Here is a 13,067-nt window from a genome sequence, read left to right as displayed (position 1 = left end):
CATGTATGCTAAGTCAATATCTTGACCGTTATTGGATAGCTAAAGCCATTTTATCATGAAATTTACCACCCTGTCATATGTATTTTATTTCAATCCATTACATTTCAATGGGGGGAAAAAATGCCTGAGGTGGGCAAATAAGATTTTTTGGAGGGTGACCATGTCTTTAATGCTGTGGATAAAATTAAAAGAAGTTTACTTTTGATGAAAATGTTATAGTGGGAAAAGGCACCTGTTTCATAGAATGACCCAAATCACATACTAGAGAAATCCTAAGATCACTTACAGCATCTTTAACAATATCTTCTTAAATTTCAGTCATTAAAACCAGCAGAAAACCCTCATAAATTGATATATTCAAAGTTAACTGTAACTCTGGTTGAGATCATTAATTCGACGCAAACCCTCTTTGTTCTTTATGGTCTTATGGACAGTAATGATATAAGGAAATGCAGAAGGAAGCTCCACTTTGTGGCTTAGTTTCTGATGTCCCCAGTGAAGGCAGCGCAGATGCTCAGCCAGGTCACGACGGCCAGCCCGCTCTAGTCCATCTTGCAGTAACTTTGTTTTATTGCTCTTGTCCCAGGATCTCTTGTACCTTAGAATTATATATGGACATAAGGGTATGAAGAAATAGGTTATACATTATATGCACATTGGTTAATTGGAAGAAACTTGTTTCTGTCAATCAGTCACATTTGACTTAGATATTCATGAAATATTTACAAAGGCTGGAGAGAAAAACGGCAATGCTGCCTAGCGATTGTTGGACTTTTATTTTGACATGTTGTCATCGTTCTGTCTTCCACATTCATGAAAGGTTTGGTATGAATGTTGAGTCATGTCTCATGAAACAGTCATGAATGCTTTATGTGCAGTTTATGACAGCTGCTATGAATGTGTTATGAACTCACCCGTCAAGTAAAGTGTTACCAAAATTTCTTTAGCATATACCTTCCCTCATGGACTACACTTGCAAAGTTTTGAGATTGTAAGCACTCCGCATTTAAATCACTTAAGGACCTCAACTGAGCTGCTGCACAGTTACAACAGAGAGGGTTAAAGGGACACCAGGCAACATTTTCGTGTTAATTAATCATCTTCGTAAGTCGGTGTATGGTTAAATGACTGCAGAGATCTCGCAAAAGTTTTCTGAGATCCGGCAAAACTTGCGAGATCTCACAAAAGTACACCAAAAAAAGAAATTCTCCTTCTAGGGGCTTGGTATTTTTTTTCCCTTCATGTCACTTCAGGGGCTCCGTAGCAGACAGCTAAGGTATATGATCAATATTACTGTATGCCTAGGCGGAACCCATTAAATACAGAAGCTGTGCTAATGATGTCTAATTCCATTCAAAAGATTGTTGAAGGAGTAAACTGTTGTTAATTTTGTACAGGGACAGTGGGGCTAGGGCCTAAGACTGCCAGTGGGCTTCCAAGGCTCAGGCCATGCACAATGTGCCCCCCAAGGTACAAAGTCAAATGTCAGGGCCCTCACTGCTCACAATCCAAGCTGACCACAAGGCACCTGGGTGCCTATAGAGTGAGCTAAACACAAGAGCCGACCAGACCCCTCGGTGCTTACAATGTGAAAGCCTCTGAGGCCCTTGCTGTTTAATATGTGTGCTAGGCCCCCTCAGTGTTGTTAGCATTCCTAGACCTCTTGGTTTAACATAAGATGATGACTAGGGCTCCTGGGCACCACAGTGCTAGCAGCGTTAGGGTCCCACAGGCCCCTTGGGATTTTAATAGCGAGTAGACGTCAAGGTTTACCAGTATTTGGACACAGTGGTATTTATGTTGGTGAAACATTAATGTGATCATGTTGAATGCAAAGAAAGAATTTAAAGCAGTGAAGCTCACAATAGAAAATGTAGCTTGCTCACAGAAAATGCATAGGCAAGCAGTGAGTTAAGACAACAGAATTAAAATATAAGTCCATTCATTCATTCTACTTTGTATTTAGAAAAATTCTGCATGAATAGCAAACCAGAAGCTGGTGCTTAAAAACAGTGAAAGATCATCAGGCTTTATAGTGTTAAATGTTGGTAGGGTAGAATTATTGCTGGAGAGCCAATGAATAGGGAACTTTGGGGCATGCTTATCCCCACCTACTCATTAGCATCCTGTCTTTTGGCATTCACTGGTAAACATGGTCAACATTTTTGAGCCTCACAAGATTGGAAAAAAACTTACGAGAATGGCTTACTAGAAAATGGCAGTGACGCCTGATATCAAAATAAATGCTCACTCGGCTTGCCTTCCCAAGTGAATGATAGTTAAGATAAGACCCATTCCCAACACACATACACAAACCGAATAGATACAGTACATACTTAGAGCATGTTTTGACCTCTTTTGACTCAATGTATTTGGTCCTGCTACTAGCCCCTACTCAGTCTGGTTTCAAGAGTGGCCATTCTTTGCTTTACTATATCTGGTAGGCATATCTATCAATAATCAAATATCAGCAATTGTGAACTGTACCTTTAAGTATATGAATGCATCCAAGGATACCAGACATGAGACAACAACTTCATTCTTCTGGTTACAGAATAATCAGATAATATACAAAACGGTATGGGGATCAAGATGTTTGAGGTGAGAAAAGTAAAACTACAGTACAATTTGCATCACACTACAATCTCATCAGTGTAAAATGACAATAATTTTCTTGGTAAGAAAGCACTCATACCAGCACTCCAGCATGGTTTTTGCTTGGGCTCCTTTCTGCTGCACCTTCACATGGAACTCCCTTACCTCCTCTCGAGTAAAACCCAACTCATAGGCTACAACAGTCCATTCAAATCCCAGCTGCTTGGAAATGTGTTGTACTGTTTTCATATTAGTAACAGCATCCTAAGAGGATAATTTAGGCAGTTCATACCATGTCCATGAAATGATTTTGCAAGCTTTGCATGCTATTTTCAAATTCTATATGTCTTGGTCATACCTCTTGTGCTTTTTGTGGCATTTTCACATCATTTGCATACAGCTCAATATGCCTGTGGAGAATTCAACCAAATATATCATTATTGTTAGCTATTATAAGTTCATAATAGGGGTTTGTCCTTCTCATGTTGAGGCTATTTTTTAGGCTATCATCAGTTACAGTTACAGCATATTTTCAAAATGAGAAGCTCAAATACTCACTATTTTCAGGGACAGATTCTGTTTCCAGGTAGAGTTAAATGTTACCATAGAGATTCATCTAGCAAAACACTGTCTTGTTAAAAATTAACCTTTTGGCTTTACTTTGTTGAGTGCCTCTGGAGAGTGGTTAAAGACCCATGTCCGCCTCAGCAGAGCATTCAGTAGATGGCTCTTGAATTTGCAATAAAAACAAGTAATTCCTTTTTAAAGGAAATACCAAGGTGTGCAAATAAGATAATAATAACAATTCAATACGAAGGTCTATGGCTTACACTTAATGCAATTCCTTGAGACAAAACAAAAGAAAGATAGAGAAAGAAAGAAAAAGCAAGAGAGACATTGGGCCCTTGGCGATCTAAAACGCATGGTCACTGGCGAATGGCTTAAATACATCTAGGGGTTTGTCCAGTCCACATTTGGGATTTTGTTATCAAACTTTGGGCGCTTGGCGCAAAAAGGCAGTTCTTAAAGGAACCATATGTAAGATTGTGGCCAAAACTGGTACTGCAATCACTTTCAAATTACTGTAGAGCGGTGTATCCCCTCCCCCTCCCCCTCCCCCCTGACTGGCAGAGCTGGCAACCCGGATGCCGAAACACTACTGACTTTGTGATTAGTAGATAAGTGGAGGGTGGCGCATCAGGTCAAAACACAATATGACAACATCAACATCAGTTGACAATATCCTGGCCGGACTACTGTTGTCAGTAATATAAGTATTTGAAATGAACATTATTCTTAATGTCTAGTGACATATCAGGGCCATTTTATGATTAATTGAAATACATTTCTTACATACGGTTCCTTTAAGTTTCTTAATCAGTCATGGGCAGGGCCTGAAGTTAACTTTTTTGGCCACCAGCCACTGTGGCAGGTGGATTTTGAAATCCACCTGCCACAGTGTTTTTTTATCAGCCAAAATTGTTTTGTGCCCAAAATAAAGGTGAACGACTCAAAAAATGCATAAGAATGGTTCTTGAACTTGTACAGAATACACATTAAAGTGCTGTCGAGTTATTAACCAACTTAATCTCATTTATGACTAGACATACATAATTACTTTTTTTGTCCCGATTACAAATGGGCAGGGGTGGGTAGAGTACTGAAAATCTATACTCAAGTAAAAGTACAATTACTCCCCTCAAAAATTACTTGGGTAAAAGTAAATATTCCCAACTGAGAAATCTACTCAAGTAAAAGTAAAATAGTACTTTGTTAATAAATTACTCAAGTAATTTGAGTAAGATGTGGGCAAGTTTTTATATTTTGATGGCCCTTTAAAGGATACAAAAGTATCCTTTATGCCTATTTGTTTTTCTCCTCCTCTGTAGGCTAATCATATAGTCAAACATATTTTAAAAGCCCAATTCAAATAGATTTTATTCTTTATTTCTTTATTCTTTATTTCAGACTTTATTTCAGACAGTGATGGGCAAGCTACTTGATATGTGTAGTAAGCTAAGCTACCAGCTACTCTACAATAAATTAAGCTTCACTACACAGAAGCTACCACCCATACAAATGTAGCAAGCTAAGTTACAAACTGTCAAAAGTTGTTTGATAAGCTACATTAGCTACTTTCAGTTAATCAAACTGCATGCCAAGTCAATGCAATTTTAGTGATCAACACAACTGTCAGTCAGATACAGGCTAAAATATGATTGGCATGAGTTATCTAACTGTTTGAACTTCAGCAATTATTCCATTCTCCCACCTCTTTCCTACTTAATTCGTATGTTTGTTGGATGTCGTTGACGTCGACAGGAACATTTTTCTTTGGATTACACAGAAGGCATCTGAAAAATGTGACTGTTTTTTTTTTTTAAATAGAGGGTTGTGGTTACCGTAATTCCCAAAACCATACAAGCAATCATGGCAGAAAGCCGCAACTGCAGTTACTGTTCTTTGGCTTTGCTCTTCGACGCACAAGTCCAGTTACCATACTCTGCCTTTGGTAGCAAATATCGATTATATGTCAGTTACTGCCTTTTGCCTTTGCACGACTCCTTATTTTTAGTACATAATACAAAGGCAGAGTACAGTATCTGACAAATAAGGGTCAAAGGTCAACTTTGAGCACAAGTTTTTTTATATACACACATTTCTTCATCAGGGCAACAATTCACCAGATTACTTGCTCTACCTATATACATTTGTGTAGACAAAACAAAAAACTTTAAAGTCATTTTTCTCAGTTTGACACTCTGGTCAGTTACTGCCTTCTGCCTTTGTAGGGCAGTATGGCCATGGTGTAACATGTTCATGTTCTTCAACAGATCTTGGGCTCTCTGCCATTCTGTCTTTTCCCTCCAGTGTCTGTATGTGTGTGTGTGTGTGTGTGTGTCTGTCTATGGTGTGTGTGTGTCTCTGTCTATGGTGTGTCGTCACCGTGAACATTTGTCTGTATGCCTACGCATGCGCTTGTACCCGGCGTGTTGTCGTTGACACAGAAACATCCTGTTTTCCTAATTTATGTGTTTGATGCAGGGAAACGCTGATATGTGTGAAATGTCAGAAATGTCCAGGAGAAATTAGCTTTCAAGGACGCTACTGCGCTTTTTGATCAATAAAAGAGCTTAGCTACTGAAAAGTTGCTTGGTTTTGTAAATAGCGACGTTACTGCCAAGCTACTGACAAGTAGTTAAGCTAGTAACTTCTAGTAACTACTTGTAGCGACGCTACTGCCCATCACTGCATACAGACATGTTCGCCAATGGTTCCACAGTCTGGAAGAAAATCTGACAGAACTGGGTACAGGGTTAGCCAACACAGTGATTAAGTGGTTTTCTGACTCCAATACCCTACACATAAATCTATACATCAGGTTACGTAAAACAGCAGAGCAAGTCGATACCCCATCACTGACAAACAAATGGCTTGCACTGGAGCTTCTTGGAGCTCTCAGTAGCAGCCTCATGCTGTCATTATATGCCACTGTGAGTTTTCTAATGCTGCCTTATTTATAACGACACCATAGGTGGGCAGTATACAAAGGTGTACAGTACGCTCTAAAGGGTGGCCTAAAGACTGGCTGGGGCACCTACACCGTACAACCCGGCGACCCGGCGACCCGGGTTCGATTCCCGCCCCGTGTTCCTTTCTGAATCCCGACTCTCTCACATTCGCTTCATGTCATTCTCCATTATCCTTTCTCATTAAAAAGTCATCTTCACCGATACAGAGCACATGCTAAACTTATGACCCAACATGTTCGCTTGAGCATACAGCTCCCCTTATTGGGCTTATCTCTGGTGGCGATGAGTCTGCCTACAGGGAGATTGACCATCTCATTGTCTCGTGTCCCTAACATGTTGTATATTTATTTATTCCAACATAATATGACAGGAATAGTGGTAATAGTTTCATTACATTTATATTTACATTTCTACTAACTAATATTCTTATGACAATTTATTTTGGGTGTGGTTAGCCATTCCCTGACAGGTCCCGTGTCAGGTAGAAAGCATAGACGCTTCTCTGACGCCGTGTCCTACCCCTCTACACCGACACAGACACAGTGACACCAACCGCCGTTGCATTTACACCCCGCCGTCCATTAGGCTTAGATGTAGGAAGCGTGCAGTGAGCTGGTTTTTGCGACATCCGCATGACCAGTGGGAACCCTGCTTTACTTGAGGTCGGCTACTACAGCGGCTCAGGCAGCTCCGATGACGATGTAGCCTACTTTCTTCGTGCATGGTGTTGTAGTGTTGACTTAAGTTCATGGCTGATTTCATTTTTAAGCATAGCCTACTAAACACATACGTTGACTTTGAATTCTGTGTTAAGATCAGTTTCCCACCTTGTCTGAACCTTTCCCACCTTGTCTACGATTCTGAGTTCTTTATAAACAGCTCTCTGTATCTCTTCCTTGCTCGCTGGCTGTAGTGAAGAAAGCTCGATTCCGCTGAATTTTTTATATAGGAAGCGCCCCAACCGTATCATTACAATAAGGATCCTGATCAGATGTGGTAAAAACACGTGAAACGAACATTTTAATGACATTTCAAAATTGATCCGCGGGCCGCACTGAGTGAGGAGGAGGGCCGCATGTGGCCCGCAGGCTGCCAGTTGCCCATCCCTGCTGTAGATACAGTGCTGCAGTCACAGTCTTCAAAGCAATGCAAATGCAAGGATACATTAAATTGTAATGAAACCAAGATCAGACTGTTGCCCACATTAAAAGTATTATTTCAAGACCAAACATGAGTGTATTATTCACAGCATACATTTATAGACCAATACTGTATTATAATGAGTAGTAGGCCCAGGACTGAGTTAACCTCTCAGCAGAGGGGCCAGAACAAAGAGCAAATGGCCACTTTATGTATGAGCGGGTGCTGGGAATCTTTGGCCATGGCCAGCTAAGACAATACAGATCGAACACAGGTATCCACACATGTAAATTGAATGCAAAAGGCATTCTTTAGAAATTTAAAAGAGTTGGACAAAAGACGGGGCTTACAACGGTTTATTTAGTGAGCGGAATTGTTTTGTGGAGTATCATTCGGCTGAAGGCGATAAGTTTCGAGATTAGGTCTCTTGTGTCTAGTCATAGCACACCCAACCCTCTCTGTGTGTCTGTATGTCTCTCTCTGTCTATTCAGGCTACTGGCCTGTTCCTGTTGTACATAGTTCTTTGTGATTCATTCTTTCTTTCTTCACAGCTTTGTTGTTCTGTTTATGAATTCAGCATAAATGTAATATAATATAATTAGATATTTTGTATATAAGTGTTGTCAAATGATTCAATTACTTGTACAGTTTTAAATATGAATATATGTATATGTATATTCCAATATAAATGTCTGTGAATATTAAGTTGAATTGCCTTAAGATAATTGAATTATGCAATCTTGTTATCCATGTCCTGAACTTTGTTATTGTGTTGTCTTCTTACTCTTGTAGTTCTAATAGTTACTGCTTGTTTGTAAATGTTTACGTGATATACTTGGGTTCCTGGTGATTTAATGAAATTGATAAATTTCTTAATAAAATGAAAAAGATTTTTTTCCCCTTTAGAAAATCTAACATGTGTCAGTGTCTTTTCTCTATTCTTGTTTTCGAAGCAGAATGATACACAGGGAGAAGCACTCACCATCAATTAGTCTTTCACATTTAGTCTTTCCTCCCTCTCAAATGTTATTGGTTCTTAAGACTATAGTATAACATACCATATGCAATATACTTAGATGGTTAAATAAACTTGACACACAACATGACACACAACATTCAAATGTGTGTGTTTGTGTGTGTGGGGGGGGGGGTCGTGTACAGTATGTATTCATAGGCCTATAGACCCTTTCAACTGCAGAAACAAACAATCCTATGCGTTCCTAAGACATTTCTGGAGGCACAGAAAAATGTATTGAGTTACAGTAAAACAATGTGTGTTACACTCAAAGTTATTAACTATGATGTATATTATTTTAAAGGGCTAGTTCTCCTGATTACAATGGTGGGTATATTACAGTATATCTCTGCCATGTAGCATGGCCACACAATAAGCCTTTTTATGTCACGAGGGCATCAAGAATGAAAAAACTGAATGTTTTGTGCCATCTGCAAAGATCTAATAAATTTATCATAACTTTTGAACAAAAGGTGACAAATTGATTCTGGTCTCTGTCATGTAGCATAATCATACAAACAGTTGGTTGGAAGGTGCCTTGTATTCTTGTTGAATAGAAAGAGACACAGAGAGGATTGGAGCCTGGTTCAGCAGATGGCAGTTGGAACAGGTGCAAATCAGATTGGCAAACAGTGGCAAACGTTTGTGGTGAACATTGCTTTCTTTGAACAGTTAAATTTGAACGATTTAGTGTTCACATTCCATTGTAACGGTAATTGCATTGTTTCATTCATCAAGCTCATGTCCAGTTCCACAGTATGTTGGCGGAGAACTACTTCCGCAGACTGTTTAAACGTTCGCCGAAAACTCAAGCCAAACGGAAAACTGTTCGCCAATGTTCGCCTATGTTTGTGAATTTGAACGCACCTCAGTGTTAGCGGCCCTTTATGATGTCATAATCGTCAGTGCAAAGTCTATGGGTGAAAATAAGCTTGTTTTTTGTTAATATCTCAAAAAGTGTAAAGTTTACAAAAATGAAAAGCTATAGCAACCTCCATTAGAAGACCTACATTACAAAGTTTGAACAAAGTTTCTAAGTTAAACGGTTCAAGTGAAATAGCGTATGGAAAAAGTGGTCAGCGGAATAATAATAAGAAGAAGCCTAGAAAGAACAGTACAGTGCATTTTCATACACTGTAATAATAATAATAAGAAGCCTAGTAATGACTTACTACATATTCTCCATGTAAAATAACCTCATTTGTATGTAAAATAGAGCAATAACCCACTCAAAAAATTGGGGTATTATTACTTTGTTTTCGTAACTTTTTTTCTTCAAAGAGAAGATGCTGTGAAATTACATGTGTGTACACACTGTTATAGATAAATTATACATTTGTTCTCTACTCTTCAATAAGGTCGTCACTGCAGACATTAAAAGTCTAGACAGGGTTTATACATCTTGCAGGGCATAACAGGTAAAACTGGTTCTTACTGGTCCTGCATTGGAGCTGCTGTATCGTGCATGGTTGATCACTCACAATGTTGCCTCCATATAATGCCTTCAGCATCAGAGTGCCTGAACTGTCTGAAACTTGAATCAAAATATATTTCAGTTTTGAGATACTGTACCTAGTTTTACAGGATTCTTTTTGAGGAACAGTGTACAATTTACCCATTTGACTCCCCTACATATTTGCGCACCCTAAGGATACCTACCTTCTAATTATAGATTTAGGGTGTGTGATTGTTTTTTTAAGGCAGGCCTATTTCTTCTCACTTCCTATTAGGCAGAATTTTAAATGTCATAGGTGGAAGGGGTAGAACCTGAATCAATGCAGTCTGAAAACAGGACTGCCTACACATAGTTTTGTATGAGTCAGCTTCACACACCCATGCATACACTCTTCCATTTATCCCCACCCCTGTCACTTCACAGGAGGATTGAACTTTGGATCCAGTGAAGTTCAAACTGTTCAACATAGAGGACTGATTTCTCATATCAGCAGAACAACGTCAAGGACTTCCTAAACTTTTCAAAAAAAGGATTAACAGAAGCCCAACTTTTATTTTTCAAGTCGGATTCGTACACACAGGTGACTAACAATAAACCTTTTCATTATATGTTTGGTCTATCCCAGTCTGAATGAAAGTTGTAGCCACTTGGTTTAAATGTAACTAAAAGACAGCAAATATCAGTAGCTTGCCTTGGATCTTCCTGTAAAATGAGCAGATGACAGGACAACCACCAATAGCTGAAATCCATGTGTGTGTTTTATTGTTGAAATGATGATGAAATGCTTAAGAAAGTTGTACATATGTGTGTGTGTGCATATTTTACATTATTTGTGTTCACCTCTCCCATACATAATAGACAGTGTGTGTTGCTGCCTTGTACGTGTATGTACAAGGGCAATTCACATGGCATCTTGAATAACCTGTTCAGTTTTCGCACAGGTGTGTCTTTGAGAGGTATTGTGTTAAATCAAAACCACAATGGTTCTGACATTATTTCACCCTACATGCAGTTAGATTATAAACAGCCTACATGCAGATTATTTCACCCTACATGCAGTTAGAATATTAACAGCCACACCTGACCATGTCATTTTGTAGTGCCTAATGTCTTTGGATTTTCTCTAAAGTAATCAACAAAACATAAGAAAGAATATTGTCAAAAAGAAAAAAAAATAAGGCATGATATGAATGACAGTAGTGATACAACTGTTCTTATTGGGGACCAAGCAGCGAAGCTAGCAACCACCTCAAGTACCATAGCAACAGCCTAGCAACCATGTCAAATACCCTAGCAACAGCCTAGCAACCACTTCCACAAGCAACCAATTTAACAACCAATGAGTTTAACCTAGCAACAGCATAGCAACCACCATTACTACCCTAGCAACAGCCTAGGAACCACCTGAAGTACCCTAGCAACAGCCTAGCAACCATGTCAAATACCCTAGCAACGGCCTAGCAACCACCACAACTTCAACCTAGCAACCACCATAGCAACCAACAGGATTACCTAATCAACCAGCATAGCAACCACTTAATTCTGCATCATTCCAACTATATTAAACCTCATCTACCTAGCAACCAATATAGTTTGTTTTTACTCTGTATGATATTTTACATCATATTTTTGGCATTTTCATGCACTGTATTTCCTTCAGGAAATGCTTTTCTAGTTACAGTGCATGAAAATGCACTGTACTGTTCTTCCTAGGCTTCTTCTTTTTATTACAGTGCATGAAAATGCACTGTACTGTTCTTCCTAGGCTTCTTCTTCTTATTAAGTCTGGAGATAACGTGAACGTTAGGCCTTGTTAGTCTGGAGATCACTGGAAGCATACCAGTCCGAAAGTCGTGGGCGATCTTGTAGATCAGCAACTCGGTGGACTTAGCTGCTATAACAGCGACAGTTTGTTGGTCCGTAATGCAGAGTTCTTCAACGTTAACGTTAACATTAGTCTGCTCAATCCAGACTCCAGTTGGCATGGCAGCTCACAGGTCAGAAACAGCTCGGCGGCCTCGGCAGATCTTTCGCAGAGTAGCTCCAGCTGCTGTCCCGAGAAATCCCCTCGACCAGACAGCGAAGTGCAGCACCGGCTCACAGATGGATGGGAAGGATGTAAGAGACCCAGGGATACAAACAAGCATACAAACTGGCTCTATTAAGACTACACATCCTGTTGAACTGCTTCCTCTGCCAAAAACTGTTTCAAAATAAAAGTCCTCACTACAATATTTCGCTGTTAAACAATTTAACACATTAAACTACTGAACTTTTTAACTGTTCAGCCATTGTAACTGTTACTTGTCATCAACTATGACTACTACCCACTGTAGCTAGTTAGCATGTTAGCATTGCTAACATTGTTAGCATTTTTAGCAAAACTGCTAAAAATAGTTAGCTAAGTTATATGGTTAGCATAGTTAGCATGTTACCATTGCTACCATTGTTAGCATTTTTAGCAAACTGCTAAAAATGATTAGCTAGGTTAGCTAAGTCACATGGTTAGCATTGTTAGCATGCTAGTTAGCATAACTACTAAAAATGATTAGCTAGGTTAGCTAAGTCACATGGTTAGCATAGTTAGCATTTTTAGCATTCTAGTTAGCATTGTTAGCATAGTTATCATTTTTGACAAGACTATTAGTAAACATTAGCTAAGTTAGCTAAGTAATATGGTTAGCATAGTTAACATAGTTAGCATAACTGCTAAAAATGAATAGCTAAGTTAGCTAAGTCACATGGTTAGCATGTTAGCATTCTTAATATTTTAGCATAACTACTATAAATTATTAGCTAAGTTAGCTAAGTCACATAGTTAACATTGTTAACATAGTTAACAGCATTAGCATTATTAACATTTAAAAAAAACTGCTAGAACATTAGCTAAATTAACTAAGTTAAGTAACTTGGTTACCATTATTATCTTTGTTAACATAGTTAGCATAACTACTAGCAAACATTAGAGCCATTCTAACTGTCAGTTATCGTCAACTATCTACCTAAATAATTTAACCATTTAAACTATCCACTTATTTAACTATTCAATCATTCCAACTATATTAAACCTCATCTACCTAGCAACCAATATAGTTTGTTTTTACTCTATATGATATTTTACATCATATTTTTGCATTTTCATGCACTATATTTCCTTCAGGAAATGCTTAATTATAGTGCATGAAAATGCACTGTACTGTTCTTCCAAGGCATTTTATTAGAGTGCATGAAAACGCACTCTACTGTTATCCGAATTCTTCTTATTACAGTGCATGAAAATGTACTGTACTGTTCTTCCTAGGCTTCTTATTAGAGTGCATGAAAATG

The 13,067-nt window shown here is 38.7% G+C and overlaps 2 protein-coding genes across 4 annotated transcripts in view; one reads left to right on the top strand and one right to left on the bottom strand.

Moving 5' to 3' along the window:
* Positions 1 to 363: 363 nt before the first annotated feature.
* On the bottom strand, positions 364 to 2,974 carry LOC143100917 (uncharacterized). Its single transcript, XM_076264509.1, has 3 exons — positions 2,954 to 2,974; positions 2,696 to 2,859; positions 364 to 598 (listed from the first exon to the last, which is right to left on the bottom strand). Exons 1-3 carry the CDS (start codon positions 2,972 to 2,974, stop codon positions 364 to 366), a joined length of 420 nt encoding a protein of 139 aa, XP_076120624.1.
* A 7,173-nt stretch (positions 2,975 to 10,147) lies between these two features.
* LOC143100765 (uncharacterized) overlaps positions 10,148 to 13,067 on the top strand; it is a 94,787-nt gene continuing 91,867 nt past the window's right edge. For all 3 annotated transcript variants that reach the window (XR_012981935.1, XM_076264224.1, XM_076264223.1), the window contains exon 1: positions 10,148 to 10,320. The gene's annotated coding sequence lies outside the window, so the exon portion shown is untranslated. The remainder of the gene's footprint in view (positions 10,321 to 13,067) is intronic.

Source organism: Alosa pseudoharengus, unplaced genomic scaffold, assembly GCF_046254945.1.
Source record: "Alosa pseudoharengus isolate Yale_2024_CS ecotype anadromous, Long Island Sound unplaced genomic scaffold, YU_APseudo_1.1 YU_APseudo_1.1_scf_3, whole genome shotgun sequence".
Lineage (NCBI taxonomy): Eukaryota > Metazoa > Chordata > Actinopteri > Clupeiformes > Clupeidae > Alosa > Alosa pseudoharengus.
This window is presented reverse-complemented; position numbering and strand designations above follow the sequence as displayed.

Excerpts from the sequence above, each read along its gene's own strand:
- LOC143100917 (XM_076264509.1), bottom strand. The coding sequence starts at position 2,974 with ATGCCACAAAAAGCACAAGAG. Across the intron at positions 2,860-2,953 it reads TGCCACAAAAAGCACAAGAG|GATGCTGTTACTAATATGAA; the intron begins GTATGACCAAGA and ends TTATCCTCTTAG. Across the intron at positions 599-2,695 it reads AAAACCATGCTGGAGTGCTG|GTACAAGAGATCCTGGGACA; the intron begins GTATGAGTGCTT and ends TATAATTCTAAG.